The sequence below is a fragment of the Lynx rufus genome, unplaced genomic scaffold (assembly GCF_022079265.1).
Source record: "Lynx rufus isolate CCGP_SWC_20201006 ecotype Redwood Valley unplaced genomic scaffold, mLynRuf1.p SCAF_26, whole genome shotgun sequence".
Classification (NCBI taxonomy): Eukaryota; Metazoa; Chordata; class Mammalia; order Carnivora; family Felidae; genus Lynx; species Lynx rufus.
This window is the reverse complement of record NW_025814841.1, coordinates 14,644,001-14,668,468: the sequence shown is the minus strand read 5'-3', so window position 1 is coordinate 14,668,468 and position 24,468 is coordinate 14,644,001. Positions and strand designations below refer to the sequence as shown.

At 38.2% G+C, this 24,468-nt stretch overlaps 1 protein-coding gene across 1 annotated transcript in view; it reads left to right on the top strand.

Moving 5' to 3' along the window:
• SLC26A7 (solute carrier family 26 member 7) overlaps positions 1–24,468 on the top strand; it is a 115,933-nt gene that overhangs the window by 35,334 nt on the left and 56,131 nt on the right. The window contains exon 4 of the mRNA XM_047089005.1: positions 13,448–13,612. Within this exon, the coding sequence (XP_046944961.1) occupies positions 13,448–13,612 (165 nt within the window). The remainder of the gene's footprint in view (positions 1–13,447; positions 13,613–24,468) is intronic.

Here is a 24,468-nt window from a genome sequence, read left to right as displayed (position 1 = left end):
TAATGGCAAATAATAGTGGAAACAGTGGGCTTTTTTGTCTTTTCTTGAACTTACTCAAAATGTCATCTCTGTGAAGATACTGGCCTTGAGAATGGAGTGTGTATATTTTACCATGTTAAGAAATTATTTACTGCTTTATATTTTTGAATTTTAATAGAAATTAGAAAGAGTATTGAATATTTCTATAGGTTTTTCCAGCACCTATAGAGATAATCATATTATTTTTTCCTCTGAAGTCTATTAATATGTTATATCATATTAATGAATTTCCTAGCATTGAACCAACCTTAATAATTTCTATTAAACATTCAAAAATAAAATTTAATAATTCCCACTTGATCATGATGTTATTATTCTTTAAAAGATTTTTTTTAATGTTTATTTTTGAGAGAGAGAGAGAAACGAGTACAAGTGGGGGAGGGGCAGAGAGAGAGGGAGACACAGAATCTGAAAAAGGCTCCAGGCTCCGAACTGTGAGCACAGAGCCCGACGTGGGGCTCCAACTCACAAACTGTGAGATCATGGCCTGAGCTGAAGTCAGATGCTTAACCAACTGAGCCACCCAGGCACCCCTGGTGTATTTTATTCTTAAAGTGGTTTTGGATTCTGTTTATCAAATTTTTATCTAGTACTTTTACATCCTTTTTCTTCAACAGTAGTGGACTACAAATTTCTTTTTTGTGCTCTTTATCAGATGTAGTTATCCATATTTTACTTTCTTCCTAACCTTTTATCCTCAGTTTTCTTAAGCACTACTGATGGGTCTAGTATTAGAAGGTTTGTAGAATCGTCCTTTTAAAAATATCTCATTGAAATAATCTGTTTCCTGGTGCTCTTTTTGGGGGTAATTTCTTGATAATGTTCTCTATTTCTTCTATAAAATCGGTCAGTTGCAGGACTCTGTCTCCAATATGGTCAAATTTGGTAATCTGTATTCCCTAGAAAATTATCCTTTTTATCTAACTTTTCAAATTTGTTTGTACATAGGTCTTTGATTTCTTATGATTTTCAAACAGTTTCTTGTTTTAATGTTTTCTGCTTTGACATTTTCTCATTTTATATTTGTGCTTTTATCTTTTTTTCTCAATAAAATTAGCTAGTGGTTTGTCTATTTTCATTCTTAAAAAAAAAGTAGGATTTTGAAATAGTATGTCTACTTCTTTCTATTGCTGCCTCTGCCTTTATCTTTATTGTTTCCTTTCTTTGGCTATTTTTTTTTTTTAGTTTATTTGTTCTTTTTCTAGTTTTTGAGGTGGGGATTCAATCATTTAATATAATTTAAAATTTTTTATTGATAAAAGCATTTAGTGCATTTAGTGAATTTTATCATGCTGATTGCTTGAAATGTTTTCTGTAGATTCTGATAGTGTTTAACTGTCAATATTTTTTAGAAATTCTGTACTTTTCAGTTTATATTTCCCCCTTTCACCCAACAATTACTTAGGAAAAGGTTATAAATTTCCAAATGAATGGGTCTTTTTGTTTTTCAATTTTGCCAATAATTTCTGGTGTTATTGCACTGTGGTCACAGAGTGCTGTTTGTAATATATCTACACTTTCGAATTTTCTGATGTTTTCCCTGTAACCTAACATATGATCAATTTTTGTAAATATTTCATGAGCACTTGGGGAAAAGATTGCATAGTCTGTTAGTATATAGCTGTAAGTTCTACCTTATTGGTTATGTTGTTAAGTTCTCAATACTCTTATTCTTTTTTGTTTGTTTGTTTACTTGGTCTATCTTGCACTGAGAACCATGCACTCCTTACTGTGGGCTGCTTTCATCAGAGTAAACAGACTTGCCTAGGAGTGATGTGATTACCTTTTAGGTAAGGTGTTTATATGTATGTCATAAACATAAATGCATTCAAATATGTCTCATTCATTGTCATTCAGGCAAAGAAGTAATTCCTGTCTCTCTTCTCCCTTACCATTTCTTTTATATTGCTAGTATAAAGTGCACGTATATAACCACAATAATGTAATGTGACAGGTTTCCATGTTGTAGATTAGGTAATGGGCCCTTTAAAAACAATTTTATTGAGGTATAATTGCCACACATAAATTCCACATATTTAGAGTGTGCCATTTGACAAGTTTTGACATACACACATACCCATGAAGCCATCACCACAGTCAAGATAGTTGTGACTCCCCCAGATTTTTCCTTGACACTTGACCTTCTTCTCACTGCTTTAGGACCCCCACCTGCCATCAACCATTAATCACTATAGATTAGTTTGTATTTTTTAGAGTTTCATAAAAATATACTCATTGTATTATTTTTTGTCTGGTTTCTTCCCCTCTGTATACCTTTATTGTTGTTGATTTTCTACATTTTTGTAACATAGCAGGGACCCCTGTGATTAGAACTTATGCAGTATGTGATTGTAACTGAACTTTCTGGTCTGGGAATCTTTTTGTTTCCATTTCTACCATCTACCTCTAAGGTACATTATATGTCTCATTTTGCAAAGGAAGTGTTTCTGCTGTAACTGACACAATTTTGTGTTATTAGTGTTACTTTTCAAAAAAAAAAAAAAAGAAAGAAAAAAGAAGAATTTTGTAGCCAAAAAACAGTAGCAGCCAAGAAAGGAATTGCTTGCTCACTCACAGAAATGGGGTGTTAATTTCCAGGCAGAGTGGCCCTGTTTAAAATGCCAACATCAGTAAGCATTTAGGTTGGGGAAACAAACACTCAGTAATAGTCAAGGCACTTTTAAAACCATTCTTCTCTTCTCCCTGTAGCTTTTATTATTCTCATGTTGGGCGTTTTGCCCATTCCCTTTTCCAAGAACTGAGAGGGGTCTGGGATTGTCCCCTGCCCATTTACTTCTGGAAGCTTTCCCAAGCTCTGCTTTTCTGAAGCAACCATGGAACAGGATTTCTGCCCTGGAGGACATGGGGATATACAGCTCCTTTGTTTGACAGTTGCACAAGCATGGGGTGACACAGGTGGGGGTATTTAGTGCCAGAGCCTTGTATTATTGTACTTGGTGCATTCTGGAAATACAGTCTTGTCTTCAGGGATGATAAAAACCAACTGCAGACCCAAGTAGGAAATTTTCAGTTACTTTTGGTTTTGTACTAAACATTTTTTGGGAGTATATTAAATAAGGGGATCGTGAGTGTAGACAGAGTTTAAAATACAGACTAGTTTAACCTGCCTATTCAACACATCCTATGTACTCCTTCCAGAAAAATCATTCACTTCATTCTTTTGAAGTGCAGGGGGAGGACAATCTGAAATCTCTTTTGATGATGTTACACTATCTCACAGCCATTTTATGACTAAAAGTCATTACTTTGTTTAATCTAAATCTTTCCAGCTGTATTTCTACCTAGCAAAGCTAAGAAGTAATACATGTAAAATTAGAATTATAATCCTTAAGTTTATAAAAATGAAAATCCTTCACATTAAAAACAATAATAGTTATTACCCTATTATATGCCAAGTTTTGTTCTCATTTTACTACATTTATTCACACATTCAGTCCCCATCAACATTTTATGAAATAAGTAATATTATTCTTCCCATTATACAGATGAAGGTACTGAAAGGTGAAGTGACTTATTCAGAATCTTATAATTAAGACCCGGCAAAGTAGGAGTTGGATTCCAGTATACAGTCTCCTAACTGCTACACTACATGGCTTTCTAAACTCATACTGAGGCAGAAGCAAGGAACTCAACCTAGTAACTTTTTTTTTCAAGTTTATTTATTTATTTTGAGAGAGAGAGAGAGAGAGAGAGAGAGCGAGCGCGCACAGGCAAAGGGCAGAGAGAGAGAATTTCGAGTAGGCTCCACACTGTCAGTGCAGAGCCCGGCGGGGGTGCTGGCGAACTGTGAGGTCATTACCTAAGCTGAAATCAAGAGTCAGACACTTAACCAACTGAGTCACCCAGGTGCCCCAACCCCGTAACTTCTAGGGCCAGGCATTTTGTTGGTTCTTTTCCACATTTCACCTCCTTAATAGTAGCAGCAGCCTATACAGAAGGCATGAGTTGAGTACTGGGGCAATGGCCTTGGCTGTGAAAACTGTGTACCTGCAATTCTCCAGGCCCTCACGGTACTTTTTCACATCACCTGCATGTCCTTCAAGGCTCGGCTTAAATGTAATCATCTCAGAGAAGCCTTCTCGGATATTTCTGGACATGGTTATAACTGATCCCCCCCCACTTCCTTTGGTGAGACATTGCTCAGGATTTGCATGATAGGATGCCTCAGACTACCAGGAAATATGTTCCACATATTTACACCTCCCTTTCTAGACTGTGAGTCTCTAGAGCAGAGACTGTTTATAATTCCAGCAGCTGGTATTTAATAAATGTAAGTCGAATAACTTGAATAAGAAAAAGGTCAATTAAATGTTAATGGTATCACTATGTTAAGTAGCCAAAATTGAATTGAGATTTTTTTTTCTAATTTACCATTTTCTCCCTTTATCCCTGCCCAGAAGATAGGGAATGTGTTTTTATATTGTTTAAACTGTAATGCAGTTCTTGATGAAAAAGGAGTAAGAAAATGTGTAATAATTTTCTAATTTGATTATGGATTTTGCCAGATCTGTCCAGCTGAAATGTGAAGACATAGTCAATGCAGTCTCCTACCTCTTCCCACAGCTGTCCCCCGGCCACCACCCAATGAACAATGAAAATACGACGACTTCCCATGCCCCTGTGTCTTTTAATACTGTCATGCTCCCGTCGTCCCATTATACAACATTGTCGTTTTCTCTAGCTGGGGCAGGAAGGAAGGCAGAAGAGTCAAATCACTGCCCACCCCTAGCACTCTTGATTCTCACTGCCTCTTGCATTAGAGGATTTTTTTTTTCTAGAAAAGTCTGAGAAATGAAAAGATTGTGATACTTCTTTCAACCACAGAATTCCAAATAAAGATAATTCTTACGCCCCGTGAGTTTCTATATTTGACAATAAAAAATCAAATGAACAATAAACTGTGTTTCCTGGACATATGATCAGTTTGCCTCTAGGTAGTCCAACGCGCGGCTCATTTCTGTTCTCTGTTCCTTCTGGGTCCAGTTGAGGTGTTCTCTGTCTTTTTTCCTCTGGTTGCTCCTCTTCCACTAACATTTTAAATGGTCAGTTGTTCCACATTTTATTGTCAGATTAATCCTCCCAAAGCCTAGCTCTGATTTTTGAGCCAGCGTGCAGCACACCTCTTGGCAAATTTAGGTGTTTAATAAATGTATGCGAGAGTGATGTCACTCACTCCTGCAAAACTCCCTTTTCACTACTTTTAAGGTGCTCCATATTCTGACTTCAGAATGTCTTGCTTTATTTTCTATTACTCCCCGTTGGCTAGCTGTGCTCCTTCTAAACTAGCAGCTCTGTGTTCTCTGAACATATCCCGTGCTGTCCTGCTTTGTACTCATATTCTTCCCTTTTTCTGGAAGGCTGTCTAATAACTTCTCTCACTTGGATTCCTGCTCATGTGTCAAGGCACAAGTTTACCCCTATCCAGAATAATTTCCTTCTCCCTCTGAAATCTGTGGCACATTTTCTTTCTCTCGCTTTTTTTTTTTTTTGAGAATGAGATAGAGGATGCTCTCCCTTGTAAGTAATTTGGGGAGCAGGGGAGGGGAAGAGAGAGAGAGAGAGAGAGAGAGAGAGAGAGAGAGAAAGACTCTCAAGCAGGCTCCACACTCAGCGAGGAACCCAATGTGGGGCTTTATCGCACAATCCTAGAATTGTGACCTGAACCGAAATCCAGAGTCCCACGCTTAACTGACTGAACCACCCAGGCACCCCTGTAGCACCTTTTCCATTCCTCTCTTTTATGTGTGTGCACGCTTGTCTTGGTGTGGTTATTTATGCACATGTCATACCTCTGAAGCCCGGCTGTCTGAAGCTCCTCTGAGGGTCCCTCTTTTCCCTTCTGCTCATGTGTGCACAACTCAGGTGCCTGCCATGCGCAGCATACAGTTTGGGGAGAAATGTGGTCTTACCTGAAGATTCTGTGGAAGAGGTGGAGAGGTACTTTTCTTTCCCTTTTTAAAAACGTTTTTGTTTTATAATAATTTTCGATTTCAGTAAAGTTGCAAAGAGGGTATACAGAGTTGCCACCTGCCCCATCCACCCAAATTTCCCCTATTAATGTAACGTCTCACATTAGTATGGCATATTAGCCACAGTTACTGAACCAGATTGATGCATTGCTATCAACTGAAGTCCATGTGTTCTATTCAGCCTTCTTTAATTTTTACCTAATGTTAATTTTATGTTCCCAGATCCCATCCAGTATACCACATCACATTTAATTGTCCTATCTCTCTTTTGGCTCCTCTTAACTATGAAAATCTCTGAGATTTTTCTTGTTTTTGGTTATCTTCATGGTTTTGAGGACTTCTGGCAAGCTTTCTGTAGAATGTCCCCCCAGTTGAGATTTGTCTGATGTTCTTCTCATGATTAGACTGGGGTGATGGATTTTTAGGAGGAAGACCAAGGAGATAGAGCGACGTTCTCATTACATCGTAGGAAGAGTATGGACTATCAATTTAATTTATAACTCTTGATGTTAACCTTAATCACCTGCCTGAACCAGTGTTTGTCATGTGCCTCCAATGTAAAGTTTCCCTCTTCCCTTCTCTCTCCCCCGCCTGGCACTTTCCACACTGTATTCTTTGGAAACAAGTCCACAGGCAGAGCCCACGCTTAAGAGGTGGGAGTTACCTTACATGAGGAGTTGAGATAAGGAGTGAGGAGTGTCTAGGTAAAGTTTTGGAATAATAATAATTAACTTACACAGGAGATTTCCCAGCTCTCTCATTTTTAAGATGTAATCAAGTATTTATATCAATATGGACTCAAAGATATTTATTTTATTCTTTGGGTTATAATCCAATGCTACTTTATTTATGTTGTTCCTCAAATTGTTCTAGCTTTGGGCATTGGGAGATACTTCACTTGGCTCCTGTGTCCATCCTTGACATACCCCCGTGTATTTGGTTCTTTGTTTTTGGAGCATTTGCTTTCTTTCTGGCACTACAAAATGATACGGAATCATATGTATATTTCTTTGCCCCAGGCCTATGGGTGATTGCTTAGAATCACCCACTTCTCCAGGGAACCCTCGTTCCTTTTATTGGAGAATGGTATCCAAGGTCAATATCTGGGTGCTGCGTGTGCTCATTGCGAACAGGGTGTTATTGCTTCTAGCCCTCTTGGCTGACTAAGGACATGTATGTGTATATATTAACCCATGTATATGGACATTATCTATCTATCTTCTATCTATCTATCTATCTATCTATCTATCCGTATCTATCTGTATCTTTTTAAACCTTTTCCCCCCAAGATACTCTCCCTATTGTAAAGGCCATAGCCTTAATGTCATCTGCAAAAGTTCCTTCATAAATTAGTGTTTTTTTTAATAATGAGGGGTGGGAATTTGGGAAAGCATTTTGCCTACCACACTGAGTTTATATTTCAGAACTGGAGTGTGCATTTTTCAAGTTTGTTGGGTTTTAAAAGTACTACAATGAGAAAATGCTTTGCATGGTCTGCTAAATTTAAAAAATCAAAGGCTGATCATCTATATCTGTCTTTAGACATGAGTTCCTAGATACCAACTGTAATCCCTTACCATATTGATCATCCTAGCCTAATGCCCTTTGCTGGGCTTCTCCAACAGTGGGAAACTTGGCTCCCACCATTCACCATCCATCTACTTAATTTTTAAATTTCAGTATATATGGATAGTGGTTTCAGATTGTTAACTCCTATCCCCATGGAAAATAAGTTTATCAGCTGGAATATAGTGTCTCTTTTTCATCGTTGGTTTTACAGACTTTACTCATTTCCAGAGTTCTTCACATGAGCATTTAAAAAAATAATTAAGTTTATTTATTTACTTTGAGAGAGAGAGATAGTGTAGGTGGGGAAGGGGCAGAGAGAAAGAGAGATAGGATCCCAAGCAGGCTCTGCACTGACAGTGCAGAGCCCGACATGGGACTTGAACTCAAGAACCTTGAGATCATGACCTGAGCTGAGGTCAAGAGTCGTATACTTAACCGGCTGAGCCACGCGGGTGCCCCTTTTGTTTGAGAATTTATGAAGACATGCTAACTAACTTGAATGGATTGAGATTCTCAATTTCCATTATGAATTGATTCTGGAAGTGCAGCTCATCAAGGAAGTGCACACTAATAGAACACATGAAAAACCGTCATTAATTGCTAAGAAACGTGTTGCATTAATATAGGGTGAACATACATTTTTTTAATTTTTTAAGTTTATTTATTTTGAGACCAAGACAGAGAGAGAAAGCAGGGGAGGGGCAGAGAGAGGGAGAGAGAGAATCCCAAGCCAGCTCCGCAACGTCAGAGTGGAGCCTGATGTGGGGGTTGGACTCACGAACCATGAGATCATGACCTAAACTGAAACCAAGAGTCAGATGCTTAACTGAGCCACCCAAGCACCCTAAACATGAGCAATCTTTTTTTTTTTTGCCACCCCTTTCAGTGAGGTTATTTCACCCATTTAGTCTGAAAAGTCTATATATTATATGATGCCATTTAAATGACACTCTGGAAAAGGCAGAGTTTATAGAGATAGTAAATATATCAGTGGTTTTCAGATTCTTTGTCATATTTTAGTCTGGGATCTCCTGAGCTCCAAATGATTTTTTTTTAATTTTCATACATTAAGGCTCACTCTTGTGTTGTAAAGATCTATGGGTTTTGACAAATGCTTATGTTATGTATCCACCATGACAGTATCATATAGAAGAGTTTCACCAGACTAGCAAATTCGCTGTGTTTTACTTATTATACATTCTCCCACTCCCAAGCCCTTGGCAACTACTGATCTGCTTACTGTCTCTATAGTCTTGCCTTTTCCAGAATATCACAGAAATGGAATCATTCAGCATATAGCTTTTTCAGACTGTCTTCATTCACTTAACAATATCACTTAAGATTCATCCATGTCTTTGCATGGCTTGATAGCTCATTCCCTTTTAGCACCGAAAAGTATGGAGTAAGGTTTTATATTTTCAATTCCGCAGCATGCAACTTCATTAGGTATCCATTTGACATTTTTTGCTCTTGGGTTTTCTGGCCACACAGACTTTTTTTTTTCCCCATACCCCCGTGCAGCACTCAATTGTTTTCCTATTGTCATGAGCACTTTAGCTCTCTTCCCTAAACCAGCATACTCTGTTCAGTGAAGAATACAGCTCCTAGCATTTTAGCTCCCACCCAAAGAGCTTCTCTGACTTTACCTTCCTAGTAACACCTACACTACAGTAACACCTACACCAACTTTTAACATTGGTGTAGTTAAAAGTGCCCCCTTCCGGGGCATCTGGGTGGCTCAGTCAGTTAAGTGTCCAACTTCAGCTCAGGTCATGATCTCGTGCTCTGTGAGTTTGAGCTCCACGTTGGGATCTGTGCTGACAGCTCAGAGCTTGGAGCCTGCTTCAGATTCTGTCTCTGCCTCTCCCATGCTCATGCTTTGTCTCTCTCTGTCTCTCAATAAATAATAATAATAATAAAAAAACATGAAAAAAAGTGCCCCCTCCCAATATCTTCATTTCACCTCTTTTTATGTTTTTTTTTTTTAATATTAACTGTATCTTTATGTCTGTATTCTGCAGCAATGCATGCCTAGCCCCTTATAGGTATTCAGGAAATATTTATTGAATGGACAAATAAATGATTTGGTGTAATGTAAAAACCAGATTGCAGACAAACTGAAAAAAAAAACAAAACCCTGAAATGCACGCTGTATTCCCTTGGGTAGGATAGTTGATTACTATATACTTCTTTTCCTTTTTCACTATTTGAAGGCCACTTGCAAAAAATGGCCTGAAATCTGAGATACATTCAATTTATATAGAACACATGGTGTTTATAGAAACATTTACCCAATAGTGTCACGCTAGTGAACCTTGATAATGTGTGTCACAGGTTTTCAGCATTAGCCCAGATCATCAGAATTACTGCAAACAGCTGAAATATATCGATTGTATAACATTTATTTTCTCATAAAACATTGCATGGCCAAAGTTTGGGAGTTGGCTAGCCAGATTAGAGTTATTGTCATCTATATTATTGTAAAAGGAGCTGAAGTGGTTGTTTATTAAGTCATTAACTTTTTTTAAAAAAAAGTCCTTAACATTGGTATAGAATCTAAATACTGGGCCTACAAGCAAAATAGTCTAGAAGGATCCTCATCTCACATATTTAAGTTCTAAGATAATCTTGGAAGCCACATCCGTCTGTGGGTGCTTCTAACAAAACCTGCGTTGCATGGATATTTGCTACATTCAAGCTGTGTACGTCAGCCTTTATATCCTAGAGCCTTAATTTTGATGTGGATGAACTGTTAAAATGTGAGTAGTGGGGAAAGCGGAGTTCTTAAATTTCTCATTCTTCTCTTTCTTATTCTTCTCTTTCCCTTCTTCCTCGTCCTCTCCCTCTTTATCCTTCTTAAAATTTCCGCCATTGTCTTGGGTTCTGGAGAATATAGTCATCCAGAAGAGAGTTATTTCTCTTCAGCTAAATCTCACATGTTTGCAATCATCCTTCACATACCCAGTGGTTTGTGTCAGAAATGAGCTCTTCAGGGGCTTGTTGACCTTTCAGAGTCGAGAATTCTCCATTTTAGGGAATTATCCCTTGCTGGGAAGATTTTCTTTTAAGCATAAAAATGTGTACAAGTAGAATATTACAAAAACACTTTGAGTCTTTAGCTAAGTTTAAAGGAGGGTACTCCATCTTTCCTGCTCTCTGTTGCAGGGTATGTGTATGTATTTTCAATATGTGGAGTGGCTGAACTCTTCATGTCTTGTACTTTCCTGGGCCCTTCCATTTGTAACATTAAGGTCATGGAAATAACTAAGAAGCTGCTATGAGTAGACAGTGGTTAGCCGGAAGTGGTTGATGAATGACTTCAGGTTAAGTGACCTTTGTTTCTCAGGCACGAAAAATCATTAACTCCTCTAAAAAGATGATAGAATTTAGGAAACAAATATTAAACAGAAGGTAAAATGATGATGGTTCATACAAGGCTTCCCAAAAGAGTTTGCTTCTCAAAATAAGGTAAGATTTCCTGGCATACAGATAAGAACTTTCCAGCATTCCACGTATGCATAAAATTCCACATATGCAAACAGGTTTCACAATTTCAAAGATTTGGATTGCTTGTCTGCTGCATTTAGATGAATTGAAAATCCAACTCTCTGGTGTTCATCTTACCCCAATAATATGCTAATTTTGTCCTTAGGGCCTGTAAGAGTTAATGTCATAAGTTGGAATTTACTTACTAGTAGATAGATGCTTGGGGAAAATTGGTTCAGTGTTTTTCTTAACTGATTGTGTTTTCAGGATGAAAATCAACAGACTATGAATCAAGAGTTGCCAAGAAGATCAGTGTGTTCCATTTGTACCTATACCATTGATTGCATATTTCCCTCAGGACATTTCTACTTTGACAAACACACACACAGTTTCTTAAAAAAAAAAATGTTACTAGCTGGAGTTGCTGCTCGGGCTTCCTCTGTTGGCAGAAACAGAATGCCTGATTTCTATGTTGGCAATCCAGATTATTTTTTATTCTATATTGAATAAATGGGGCTGCTAAACTGCAAACAATTCAAATACATTTCTTTCTGCACCTATAAATTCTTTCAAGTTTTCCTGAGTTGGGAAATGTGGTGAGGCCCCTTCTATGTGTTCAAAACTGTGGCTGGTTTCTTATGATGAGTAAATATCCATGACATCTCCTGATGTTCCTGTGCCTTACATATTTTGCATGTTTTGTAAGTTTTGAAGTCCTTATATTATTTCACATTCACTTTATAATGATTCTACAAGATAGATAGCATAGATTTCAGTCTAATGGCTTATAGATGATGATGAGGCTCAGAAAATTTCAGGAGGTTTTCTACAGTCACAGAGCTAGGACATAGTGAAGCCAGGATCAGAACTTCAGTTTTCAGATTTGAGCCCAGAAAACTCTACTCTGATGCAAGTTCAGAGCATTATCGCTTTTGGTCAAAGGACATTGCAATATGATAGAAATGATATATTTTGCAATTTATGCTCTAGTGTTAACAGCACTTTATACTTCTCTTTTTCATCACTGTCACCTCTTCACAGAAGGAGATCTCATTGCTGTTCTGTCCTCTGATTTCTTTAATAACTAATCTGATTTTCCAAAAAGAATTTTAAGACATGACCTAAATATGGTAATTAACACACTGAGAGGATATATCAACATGACCCGCTTTGTGTCCCTTTTCCAGTGTGGATACTCATGAATATAATTTAATGTTACTTTCAAAACACTGAATTTTATGTTTTGTAGTTTAAAAACTTTTTTAATGTTTATTTATTTTGAGGGAGAGAGAGTGTGAGTGGGGGGGGGGGGTGCAGAGAGAGAGAAGGAAAGACAGAATCTGAAGCAGGAAGCAGGCTTGAGGCTCCAAGCTGTCAGCCCAGAGCCCATTGCGGGGCTCCAACTTACGAACTGCAAGATCATGACCTGAGCCGAAGTCGGTTGCTTAATTGATAGAGCCACCCAAGCATCCCTGTTTTATAGTTTCTATGACTGAGTTTACACAGTAGTATTCAGTCAAAGGATAGGCCACCTTCTAAAAGCTCTCTCACTGGCAGAGGAAGAACACTAACCATTGCTATGTTAATAGGAGAATTTTGGTTCCTTTGGTCATCTTTTGCCCAGCAGAACTCAATGCACAGCTTCTACTCAAAGTTGATAATTTTGTTTGGTCATGAAACACAGTGGTAGGAGTAGCAAGGAAATTTTTAAGCAAAATGACTTTTCTGCCTATTCTTGGGTTTCTGAATTCATATCCCTTTAACCTAGCCCTATCTTTTGTTCTTCTCTGCCTATAAATAAGTCCTGATACCTTCTTATTATTAGTGGCCATTTAGAACTACTTGAGAGAGTTTCTAGTCAAAGAAGTGTTGCCGTTTCTCAGGACTTGGGAGAAACTCAGGAAATGGCTTTTTTTTTTTCTTCATTGCTTTTGAGATTTTAAACCTACTGGGTGTGGGGTAGTGAAATTCTGAAATTTCTTTTAAATTCTGAAATTTTTTTTTAAAGTATGATAAATGCAAATTTAATTTTTCTCCACAGAGCCCCATATATGAACCGATTCGAGTATATTTCCCTTTTTTATGACTTATATGATGAGGAATAGAGAAAAAAGGAAAAGTCAATATTCAGGGGAACAAAACGTGTTCACTTTAACCGAAGCAATTACATTGTACCCAATAACATTTGGAAAGCCTTGGAACCTAGTTATGTTCTCAAGAAAACTCAAGATACTGGATATATACAATTTAAGAAATCCATTTCACATCGGTTCTCTACGTCTGTGAGAAATGAAAATGAAAATGTGTCAGGTAGTAATTCCTCTAGGAACCTGGGGAAATGTCATTTTCCTTTGTCCTCTTAGGTGGCCATGTTTGTGCTACAGCTGGGCAGTGCCACATTCCTGCTTACAGAGCCTGTGATCAGTGCCATGACAACTGGAGCTGCCACCCACGTCGTGACTTCACAAGTCAAGTATCTCTTGGGAATAAAAATGCCATATATCTCTGGACCACTTGGATTCTTTTACGTGAGTTTCCCATATGTCTTTGTTCGTGTGTTTTGGGAGTGTGTTTCACAAAGTAGAATCTGGTTAATTCTAATACTGTGTTGAAGGACCTTGGGTTTAAATACAGTCTTTTCGGATACTTGAAGTGTGATTTAGGATACAAAACTAGTTGAACAAATTCTATTGATTTTGGAAGAAATTCTGTACAACAGTTGAGTATGGTATAATTTGGGGTCATGATTAGGAAAAAATAACTGGAATTTTTTTGAGAGTCAGATATGTTGCCAACTTCTCATGGCAGCCATCTACTGGGGTTGTGGCCCAGTTTAACTACAGTACGCTCGACCACATTCATTCAGTGTTGTGAACTCTGGTTTGGCTCAAATCACAGGCCTGGTCAAGAATTGGTGGCTGAAGCCCCAATAGCAGACAGTTATTAAAAGTCATTTGAACAGAGAAAGGAACCTAGGGCCAGTTTCAAGATGTTATCCTAATACTACTCCATTGTTTTTGTGTCTTTTTGAAGCTGACCTAAAATCTATGACCGCTCAGGAAGTCACATCCTATGGGAGCTTTAGAAGAAAATGAATGTCTGGTTACTAAACTTGAGGGCAACAAAACTTCCTTTTACTTAATTTTAATTTACTTAATTTTACTTAATTGGTAAAGGAAGAAAAAAACATTTCTTTCTACTCTCTAGGTTCTGAGCTGTGGGCCCTCTAACAAAAAATAGATTAACAAGAGAAAACCAACAAGTTTATTACCATGTATATCTCATACATACATGGGAGAAACTCAGAGATGAGTAACTCAAAAGAGGGGGCCAGAACTTGGGCATAAATACCATCTTCACCTAAAACCCAGGAAGAGAGTGTGGGGAGGCAGGTTATGGGAAGGGGACCATGAAAAGTACTGTAAACAAGGATAAGGTTTGCTGTGCAGATGCTAAGTTGCACCTTCTCCATTGATAAGAGTTTCTTGTGATTTAGAGTCCTCCTTTCCTTCTTAGTACCCAGAGAGAGACACCTTACAAAGGGACATTTCCTTTATAAATGTAAATTTCTCTTACAAAAGGGTAATTTGTACTCTTCAGAGCTTCCTTGCATCTGTTGTTTCTCCAGATAATAAGCTGAAAATAATCCTAATGTCAAAGAGGCTTATTTTGAGGTGGCATATTTTGGGGTGGCATATTTGGAGCTCCCACAGTGTAATACTGTATGCTAAATAACATTAATGTTTTATAATGAGGGTATTCCTACCCTCAATTTTCTTGATCTTAAAGGCTAAATGTTAACATGCAGAAGTACAGTAATTTCTTTATCGAATCCCTGATGTTGAGGTGGTTTGTAGTGTTTCACTCTTATACACAGTCTTGTACACAGCCTTATGAGGATCTTCGTTATTTGTGTGTTATGATCTGTATCACCAATTATTTCATTAGGATAAATTCCTAGTGATGGAATTACCGGATCAAAAGGGTATAATTCGTTTTTTTCTTTTTTTTGCCAAATTTCAATCTAAAAAGTTGTGCTAATGAATATTGCACTCTCATTCTATCATCATCAACTCTGATTGTTACTGTTTTTAAAATTTGCCATTTTGGTCTGTGAAAAGTAGGAGTATTTATCTACTTAAATGTGTGTTTTTCTGATTAACTGGTAAAGTGGTCAATAAACAATAACAATTGGCAAGACGGAGCTGGGCGCTGGTCCTGAATTTTTGTTATGTAGGTAATATCCTGCTCAGTGATTCATTCATTATAAGAAAGCTTAAAACTGAAACAAGAACACTGGAACAGAGCCTGGAGGCAACATAATTCCATGCTCCAGTACAAACAAGAGCAGACCAAAGTAGCTGTAAGCTGTCAGGTGACCGGTGGAGTAAAGACTTGGTGACGCCAGGTCTACCCCCACAGAACCGCATCAGCACTAGATTCTGCTTTGACCTCCTTGAATGGGGTGCTCCTCTGTGCACGTGAGGTGAAAGGAAATGTGAGCGGGTTACAAATTAGCCTCTTCAGTCACTATTCACCTACACAAATAATCATCCTTCCTTTTCCTGGTTCTGTTAACAGAAGCAGGGTCGCCGGATATGGGAATGACATTTAGCCTTTCAGCTTGCTTTTCTCACGGCAGTGTGCCTAAAATGCTACCTTAAAGGGTTTTGCGTATGATTTTGTTTCCCATCCTGTTTTCTTGTGAGGAAAACTGCAAGCGAGTTAGTCTTTACTTTGTGGGTGAAATACCATGTGGCTTTTTGGGGTGGGGTTAAGTTCTCACAATGAAAGAGAATCAGATCTAAAAATTGTTGCAGGTGTCTGACTTTAAATTCACACTATTCCGTTGGTGGAAGTTGCTGTGCTGTGTGTTGAGGGAAAATGAAGAAAGTTGCTCTTGCTTTTCAATGTCACAGAGTCCTCCAGCGTTTAGGCTCCTAGGTTGGAATGGTGCCTGGATTCTTCGCCGGTGTTTTGAAATGAATAGGGACATTTTAACGTCAAAAATCGTGGCAGTCTGACCTTTATAAAGATCAAGAAATAAGTTGTGCATCATGTGTAGGTTATACTGGGACATCTGCAAAGTGAGCTTTGGTGTAGTTAGGCTGAAGAATCTGATGATGATAATGTGTCCTCTGAACTCGCCCCTGCATCATGTGGGTGGGATGTGAAGGAGCAGAGCTGAGCTCAGCACAGAACGATAGAACAGAGGACAAAATGGAGGCCTTGGTCACTTGGTCAGAGAACCCAGAGGAGAGCGATTAACACATTTGGGGGATTTTTCACTCCGACTGTGCTTCCGACCTCTGAGCTTTTGCAACTGTTATATCCTTTTTGAAAGCCTCAGGCTGATGGGAGATAAAGATATTATTTGGGACATAAATTAATATCTAGACCATTTGAGGTTCTTGCACAAGGAGCCAGTTATCACTGCTAATTTTCTCAGCTAGAACCCTCATCTTTCTTAAAAGAACACAAGTTTGGCCAATCAAAATGTTAATTCTGGTAGTAGCAATCCTTAATATCAGCTTTGAGAGAAAACACAGCCTTCTGCCCTTATCCTGTTCTGAGGTCACTGTAAGTTTGGCTTCTCAGTGTCTTCTACCTGGGCGATGCCTGATTCTGTGCAAAATCTCCATCCCTTTGGTGGCTCTGGGCTGGTTGGTGTTCTTGCCTCAGCAGAACATTTTTATTTTTATTTTTGTAAGTTTATTTATTCTGAGAGAGAGAGAGAGAGTGCAAGTGGAGAAGGGGACAGAGAGAGAGACAGAGAATCCCAAGCCGGCTCTGCACTAACAGTGCAGAGCCCTATGTGGGACTCAAACTTATCAACCCTGAGATCATGACCTGAGCCAAAGTCAGACCCTTAACCAACAGACCCAGGTGCCCCATGCAGAACACTTTTAGAGAACAATTTGAATCAGATACAGGTGCTGGTACCGTGCTCACTTCTGCCCTGTCAGGTTATAGGAAAGGTCTCTGGCAGGTGTTAAGAAGAAGATATGCCCTAATGCATTTCCGTTTTCTGTGTCTGTAGATCACATGCGACCAATGCTAGCTAAGCTCAATAGTTAGACCACTTTTTCTCTTCTACCTGAAAACTGTTACCCAGCTTCATAAGATGAGGGGCTCTCCCAAAAGTGTTAAACCCCACTAAAGCTTTTTGAGTGCCTTGGAATTTCTAGGGTCTTTCTATGCAGATGGATCCTCTGGAACACTATTATGATGCTCCTATATTTCCAATAATAAGTGGATGGAATTAGGCCTAATTCATCTTTTTTTTTTTTTTTGCCTTCCTAAATCCCTTCACACATAATGCTTTACTTTTCCCTTTGTTCTGCAAGTTTTATCTCTAAATTCATATACTTCTAATGAATTTAAATTATGGCTGTTTCTTAATCTTTAAAGGAGTGGGTAAATATCAGTTTTTTTCTCTGATTTAACTTTTAGCTCTGGTGATTTTATTAGGGCCCATACAACCAAGTAGACACTAATTGATCTATCTTTTCTTTTCCTTAGAAAGAGGCAACAGGGGAAAGAACTTTAGAATTTTAAAAGCCCAGATTCAGATCAGAACTCTGGCTTTGACCAAATGACTAAGTATCTTTGGCTCCTGCTCTATAAATTGGTGATAATTATACCTATTGGGAGTCATTTCCTAAATGAACTTTCTGGAATAAAATAAGTGTTCATTAAATAGAAGCCATTATCTTTATACTAGTAATTCATATTGGATATAACTAAGATTTTTTTTTAAAGTGCTACTTATGTAATAGATACTCTTATCTATTAATAATAGTAGAATAGTAATAGATACTTTTCCTATAATCTGCGGAGGACTCAATCAAATAATCAAAGCTAAATAGTAAAACAAACTTACTTCTCTTTTTGCAACTTAGAAATATGACTTCGAAATTTATAAAACTTTAAAAAATAACTATATCTGCTCTTAATAAGGGTTAGTCATCAGAATTGAAGAAATTCTGTGTTTTAGTTTATTTTCATTGAAAAATATTTCCATCTATTCAGCTCACCATCCCCAACGGTTATAAACTCGCTTAATAAGTTATAAACACTGCTGGAATATATTTAAAACTAAGCAGAAGCAATAAGATTACGAAGGTCAATTCTGTCTTGCGACTCTGGCTCACCAGTTACATTGTTTCATTCCTGTTGTTCTTAAGATTCAAATATTTGACTGATAGTTGGTTCCCCAAACAGATAAGAGGGAAAGTTTAATTCTTCTCTAGAATAAATTTTTTTTAACTGAGAAATGATAATGTATCCTTTTATTAGAAAGGATGTTTCCCCAAAAGGCACAATAAAAATTACAAAAATTCCTAGTTCATATTAGCACATGTGGATTTCTTTGAGATGGCGCCAGTGTCTCGGCCTGTAGCAACATATGATAAATTTGGCAAAGTTAGTTTCACTGGCATGGCTTTATATGAGTACTGTTCTAAATAATTATGTACAGTTCTGTACATTAAACCAGAGAGCACAAGTTAAGCTTGGCAATATATTCAACTACCCTTTTTGGAAGTTTTTATTTCCTTCCTTAAATATGAGGAGTTTCAAAACTGAAAAACAGTTTCATTCCTGCCCCCATCCCTGAAGTACAAGCGAAGCACTTTTCTAGTGTGAACATCCCTGAAGGCTGCAAAGCAGGAACCAAGAATGTTAATGAAATGGGATAGAAATGTCAGAAGGAAATCGGAGCCAATGAAACTTTTTTTTTTTAAATAGAGAATGAGATCACAATTAAATATGTACAAATGAGGTTTATGTGTGGAGAATAAATCTACTTTGAAGACCTAAGCCCTCTGGGAATTCTGAATCAAGAACACACTTTGGTGGTTTATGAAAGCCTATGTTTTCTCTGCAGTTATTGTGACATGTCTATTGTGAATTGCAGGGATGTTCAATATACTCTGAAAAATGGACAGAATAAATTGAAGGGAAAGAAAATGAATGTTCATCTGCAGCTTGATTCAATCAGTGATGCAGGGGATAGAAAATGTGGCAGGTTTAACTTGGGTACGGAACAATTATATGGGTATTTGCAACAAAGGTTGCTTTACAATTCTAAAGCAGAGGGCAACTATTTTTGCCACTCGACCATCTTGGGTTAAGCTCTCTCTATCCCCCACAATTCACTGAAAAATGCAGCACTCCAAAATCCATGCTCAAGTAATTCAACTTAAACTTAGTGTTCTAAACAAGCGATGGCTGGATGCCACCTGGGCTGTGGCAAGCTTGGTTGTGCATGTTGTGAGTTTCGTGTACCCAGTGTTGTCTCTCGTGTCTAACACACCATACTTCCCCTAGTTCACGTTTTGGTTGCAGACTTCATTTATCCCTTAAAGCAATACTGAATGGATTTATGCCCAGTGTGAGAAGCGCTTATTGATGAGAAGTTTGCATATAATTATGTAAAAAATAATAGAGTGTTGTGTTTTCTTTCTTCCTTTTGAGGTCTTGTTTGTACTCATGAAAATACAGCCTAGGGTTAAATTTTCAGCTTCATATTTCTGTTTGTGCTACTTTAGGATGTAGAGGGATTTGAGGCATTTGATTTAACAATGCTTATCTCAGAATGTTTAATGATATAATGATATGCAGGCAAAGTTTATAGGAGACATCAAATTCCTAAGAACAGGGAGAACGAGTCCCAGCATCAATTTTGGAGGGATTGGAGATGGCTTTAGGGATCCCTAAGCAAAATCTATATCTGCTTAGAGGTGGGATTCAAACATAATAAAGTTGAAAGTGAGTTGGAGTAGGGAGAGGGCATGTCTGGGCAATTGTAGGTCATGTTTAAAGGTCCCAAGGAGGTGAAAGCTGACTTTAAGAACAAAAGTCAGAAAAAAAAAAAAAAAAAAGCCAGGGCTGACAGCAGACTTCAGTCTCGTCACCTGCCGGATGGGAGAGTTGGACTAAGTGTGAGGCTTCAAAATCAAAAATGTTCAACAGACTAATCTGGGGAGATTTTCCAAACTACACGTGGACGGGAAGAGATTAGTGTGCATCCTTGAGTCAAGAACCACTAGAATTGATTTCCTTAGTAAATATTAACTAACTGCCTCATAGGCATTGAGGATGCCTTTGAAAAATAATATTCCTGTTCCCATGGAGTTTTATTGAAATACTGAAAGGGCAGGAAGTAGGGCAGGAATAGGCAGACTGGTGAACAGAATCATCTCAGATAATGTTAATGAAGGAAGCCAGGTTGTGTAATTGAATGTGGGTAACGTGACAAGTGAAGGAGAAATGATAAGACTCACCTTTTATTAACTGGGAAATTAAATGAGTCATTGCACATAAGATGGGTAGCCTCGTGCCTAGAAATGTTAATTCTCCCACTCTTCTAGAAAGTGATGATATCGAAACAGTCTCTCCCATTCTTTCTGCCGCAAGTTTCCCTCCCCACATCGCTTGTGATAGCAAAAATGTGAAAATTCCTCTCCATTTAGGGTGGTAAGAAGGAGTTAAGGTGAATGCACTGTATGGATGCAAGGAGGCTTTCACCAGATATGCATATGTTAAGAAAAAACAGTCGCGGTCCCTGTACTCGCAGCTTTTAGAATCAAGTTGGAAGGCTTTCTCGCTTGCCTTGCATGATTCTGCTACTGATGTCAAAGATGCAGGGCCAGGAGTGAGAAAGGTTGGTTTGCCTGAGTTGCGGCCAGGTACCTCGACATCCCACCACTAACAACCAAAATCAAAGACTGCATGTGCCATGGTGGTCTCCCCTTCAAAGGGGTGGTGTTGCCATTCCAAGGAAAACAGGAAGCACCAGGAAAGTTTGGAAAAATTGTATGCTGGACTGGAAGAGAGGAGTAGTGAGTGAGTCACTGGTAAACTGGTAAATGTGCTGGTCTAGGCTTCGGGGCATCTGCATCGCAGCCCCGACTCTGTCACTTGCAAGCCAAGTCACCTAGTAAGTCATGAATCTTTACAGCCTGGATTTCCACATCTACAGAATGAGTCTGTTCAGCTGCTTGATTATTGAGGCCTTTGGGGCTCTGACAAGTGTCTTCTAAATACTGCCTTTGTTAGGCACTTTTGTTGAGATCCTTACCACAGCTATCCGCCATGCCTTGTTATCTGGGAGAGGTGCTTACATCAGCTGGCTGTCTCTCTTAATGGTATTAATCATGTAGTGATTGTTACTAAAAGCTTTCTGTTTAGTTTCACCTTCTGTCTTAAAAATACTTCTATCTTAGTTAACTGGAAGAGAGGGTGATTAGCTAGGGTATATATGAAATTCCAAAGGGAAAAGATCTGAGTCACCCATACCTCTGTGGCAGGCTGCCGCCACGGTTAGATGGATCTAACAACAAACGTGGATTTTCCCACAGCTCTGGAGGCTGGACATCAATCATCAAGATGCCGGGACAGGTGGTTTCCTCTGGGGCCTCTCTCCGTGGCTTGCGGGTGGCCACCCTCTTGCTTCTTCACCTGGTCTTCCCTCTGTGCGTGCGTATCGCTGGTGTCTCTGTATGTCCTCATCTCCTCCTTTTATAAGGACACCGGTCAGATTGGACTAAGGGCCCATGCTAATGGCCTCATTTTCATGTAATTACCTCTTTAAAGGCCCTCTTTCCATGTATAGGCACATTATGAGGTACTGGAGGTTAGGGCCTCAGCTTATGAATTTTAGGGGAGCACAGCTGAGTCCCTGACACCCTCTTTGAGTTATCTCAGCAATGAGAAGCGTTTGACTTGATGACTATGTTAGTGTCCTGTGAAAACTATTGCAGTTTGCCAGGAACCTGGTGGCTTAACCACAGAAATCTATTCTCACATTCCTGGAGTCCAGAAGTCCAAAATCAAGACATTAGCCTGGCCACGCTCTCTCTGGAGGTTCTAGGGGGAAACCTTCCTTGTCTTCCAGCTTCTGGTGGCTCTGCACATTCCTTGGCTCCTGGATGCATCACACCACACTGTGCCTCTGTTACCACAAAGCCTTCCACTCTATGTTCGTGTCTTCTTCTCTTCTGTCTCTTATAAGTGCGCTTGATGGATTTTAAATATATGTCTGTGCACAGATGATGCCACATGTGTTGTCAGACCACAGGCTGAACACATGGTAGCAAGCATTTATGAATGTTACTATTTTTTTCTAGACGGATTCTTGGTTTTGTGCTTAATGATAGACTCAAAGTCATATAGGGGGAATCAAGACCCGTGGATTACAGATTAGTACTTTCTACCTATTATACAGTAGCATACTGACAGATTTATTAAGGATTGTACTATCACTCTGTTGTTTCTGTAGTGAAACAGAAAGTGATTTATGACAGATTCCTAACACAAAAATAGCACAGGAACAACAAATAATAGTACTAAAGGGTTTATATATTCTTTTTGGCATAGAAATGTATATTAGCATATTCCGTGTGGTCCCTTTGTAGATAGTTCAGAAATATACTCATTGCTGCTACTGAAGAGTTGTCGATGAAGCATTATATACTTAAAACATTAAAATCCTTTTTTTCTGTCATGGAGATTTCATTACTGCAAAACCTAAAGCAACCAGAATGCTGGCAAAAAGGATATTTTGGTTGACTGAATTTTCTGTTAATTGGTTGATAGAATTTTCTAGTTAATTGAGTATTGGACAGAAAGTCCATTTAGTTTGTGTTTTCTTAATTTTTTAAAAAAATGTTCATTTATTTATTTTGAGAGAGACAGAGACAGAGACAGAGACAGAGAGCGTGAGTGCAAGCAGGGGAGGGACAGAGAGAGATGGAGAGAGTGAATCCTAAGCAGGCTCCATACTGTCAGCCTGTAGCCCAATGAGAGCTCAAACTCACGAACCATGAGAACATGACCTGAGCCAGAATCAAGAGTCAGATGCTTAACCAACGGAGACACCCAGGCGTCCCGAAAGTCCATTTAGTTTTGAATACTATTAGTATTTCTAAAAAGTTAAGATCTTTCTCTTTGCCTTATTAAGTTTAACAAAATGGATATAATTTAGATTTTTCTTCATTTATAAGTATTTCTTTACAGGGCCTTGTTCAGAACTTCAGTAACAGTTGTATAAATGTGAAACTGTTGAAAGGGTATGACCCCCTTAACTAAATCCTGAATATGATTTTTTTTTTTAGCTTTAGATTTTGCTTCATTCTTATAAAAGTGGAGTTATTAAAAATCTGATTATCGGGATCAGATAGCAGATATAAAAAATCAATTACTTGAAATTTACTGCAACGGTAGCTTTAACATTTAGATCCAGGCCTTGTACACAAACATGTTGAGAGAATAAATAAATGATAACTACAAATACCCTTAATATGATGTAGATCCGGAATTGATGGTGAGGAAAGAAGAGTCTGGGTCCTGCCTCTCTTCATCATTCTGCTTATTCAGAGTAAAATCTCCTCTTTACAGATTTATGATTATTTTTACTACATTAGGCCAAAGTATTTATTCATTCAACGATAATTGTTTGGTGTCTCTCAGCCAGACACTATTCTAGAAGTTGAGAATCCATCAATAAAACCTTAAGAATGATCAAATCAGATAAAAACACATTATATAAATACATTTGAGTGTGTGCGCAAATGTTTAGTGAGTGCTTCAGTAAAGAACATAAGAAACAATAGGTGTATTATGAATAGTCTATTTTTATTCCTTAAAATACCTCAAAATGGATTTGTTTATACATATGGATATTTTTCATTTTTTTAAATATATGAAATTTATTGTCAAATTGGTTTCCATACAACACGCAGTGCTCATCCCAAAAGGATATTTTTCATTTTATGTCAAGTTATAGTGAATGGTCCATTTAGAGAACTAGTATTATAGTTTCAAAATGAGCTAACCTCCTATTTTATTAAACAGTTTGGTCAGCTGTGATGAAATAGCTTATTTATTTATCTGTACACATAGAAACTGTCTTTGATCCTCAGAGGTCTGAGAAGTAAAGTTGATCTTCAATAGGAATTTTTATCTACTGAAGCTTAGTGTGTGGTAGCATTCTAAGATGACTGTATTTATATGAGAAATGAGAAATTTTAATGTGTACTTAGGATGCCTAGACTTGCATTAAATGAACATATGTAAATATGTGTAAGTATGTGTGTGTATATGTGTATCCCTATCCCTATTCCTATCTCTGTCCCCATATGCCACTTGTTGCCTACAAGCTGACTTTAGCTGTGACTTCTTTGTGTGGGTCCACATGACAGTCATTAGATGACGCTCCTCATCAGCCTGCTTTTCTGTTGTGTTCTTCATGCTGGTTCTAGCAAAACTTTGCCTGCCCCCATGTTCTTCTGGAGCATCTTGTGGGATGTGCTTTGTTCTACAAGTTGTAGTTTAACTCAGACAGACAATAAAAACCCTGGTTTTTGTTGTTCTTGTTGTT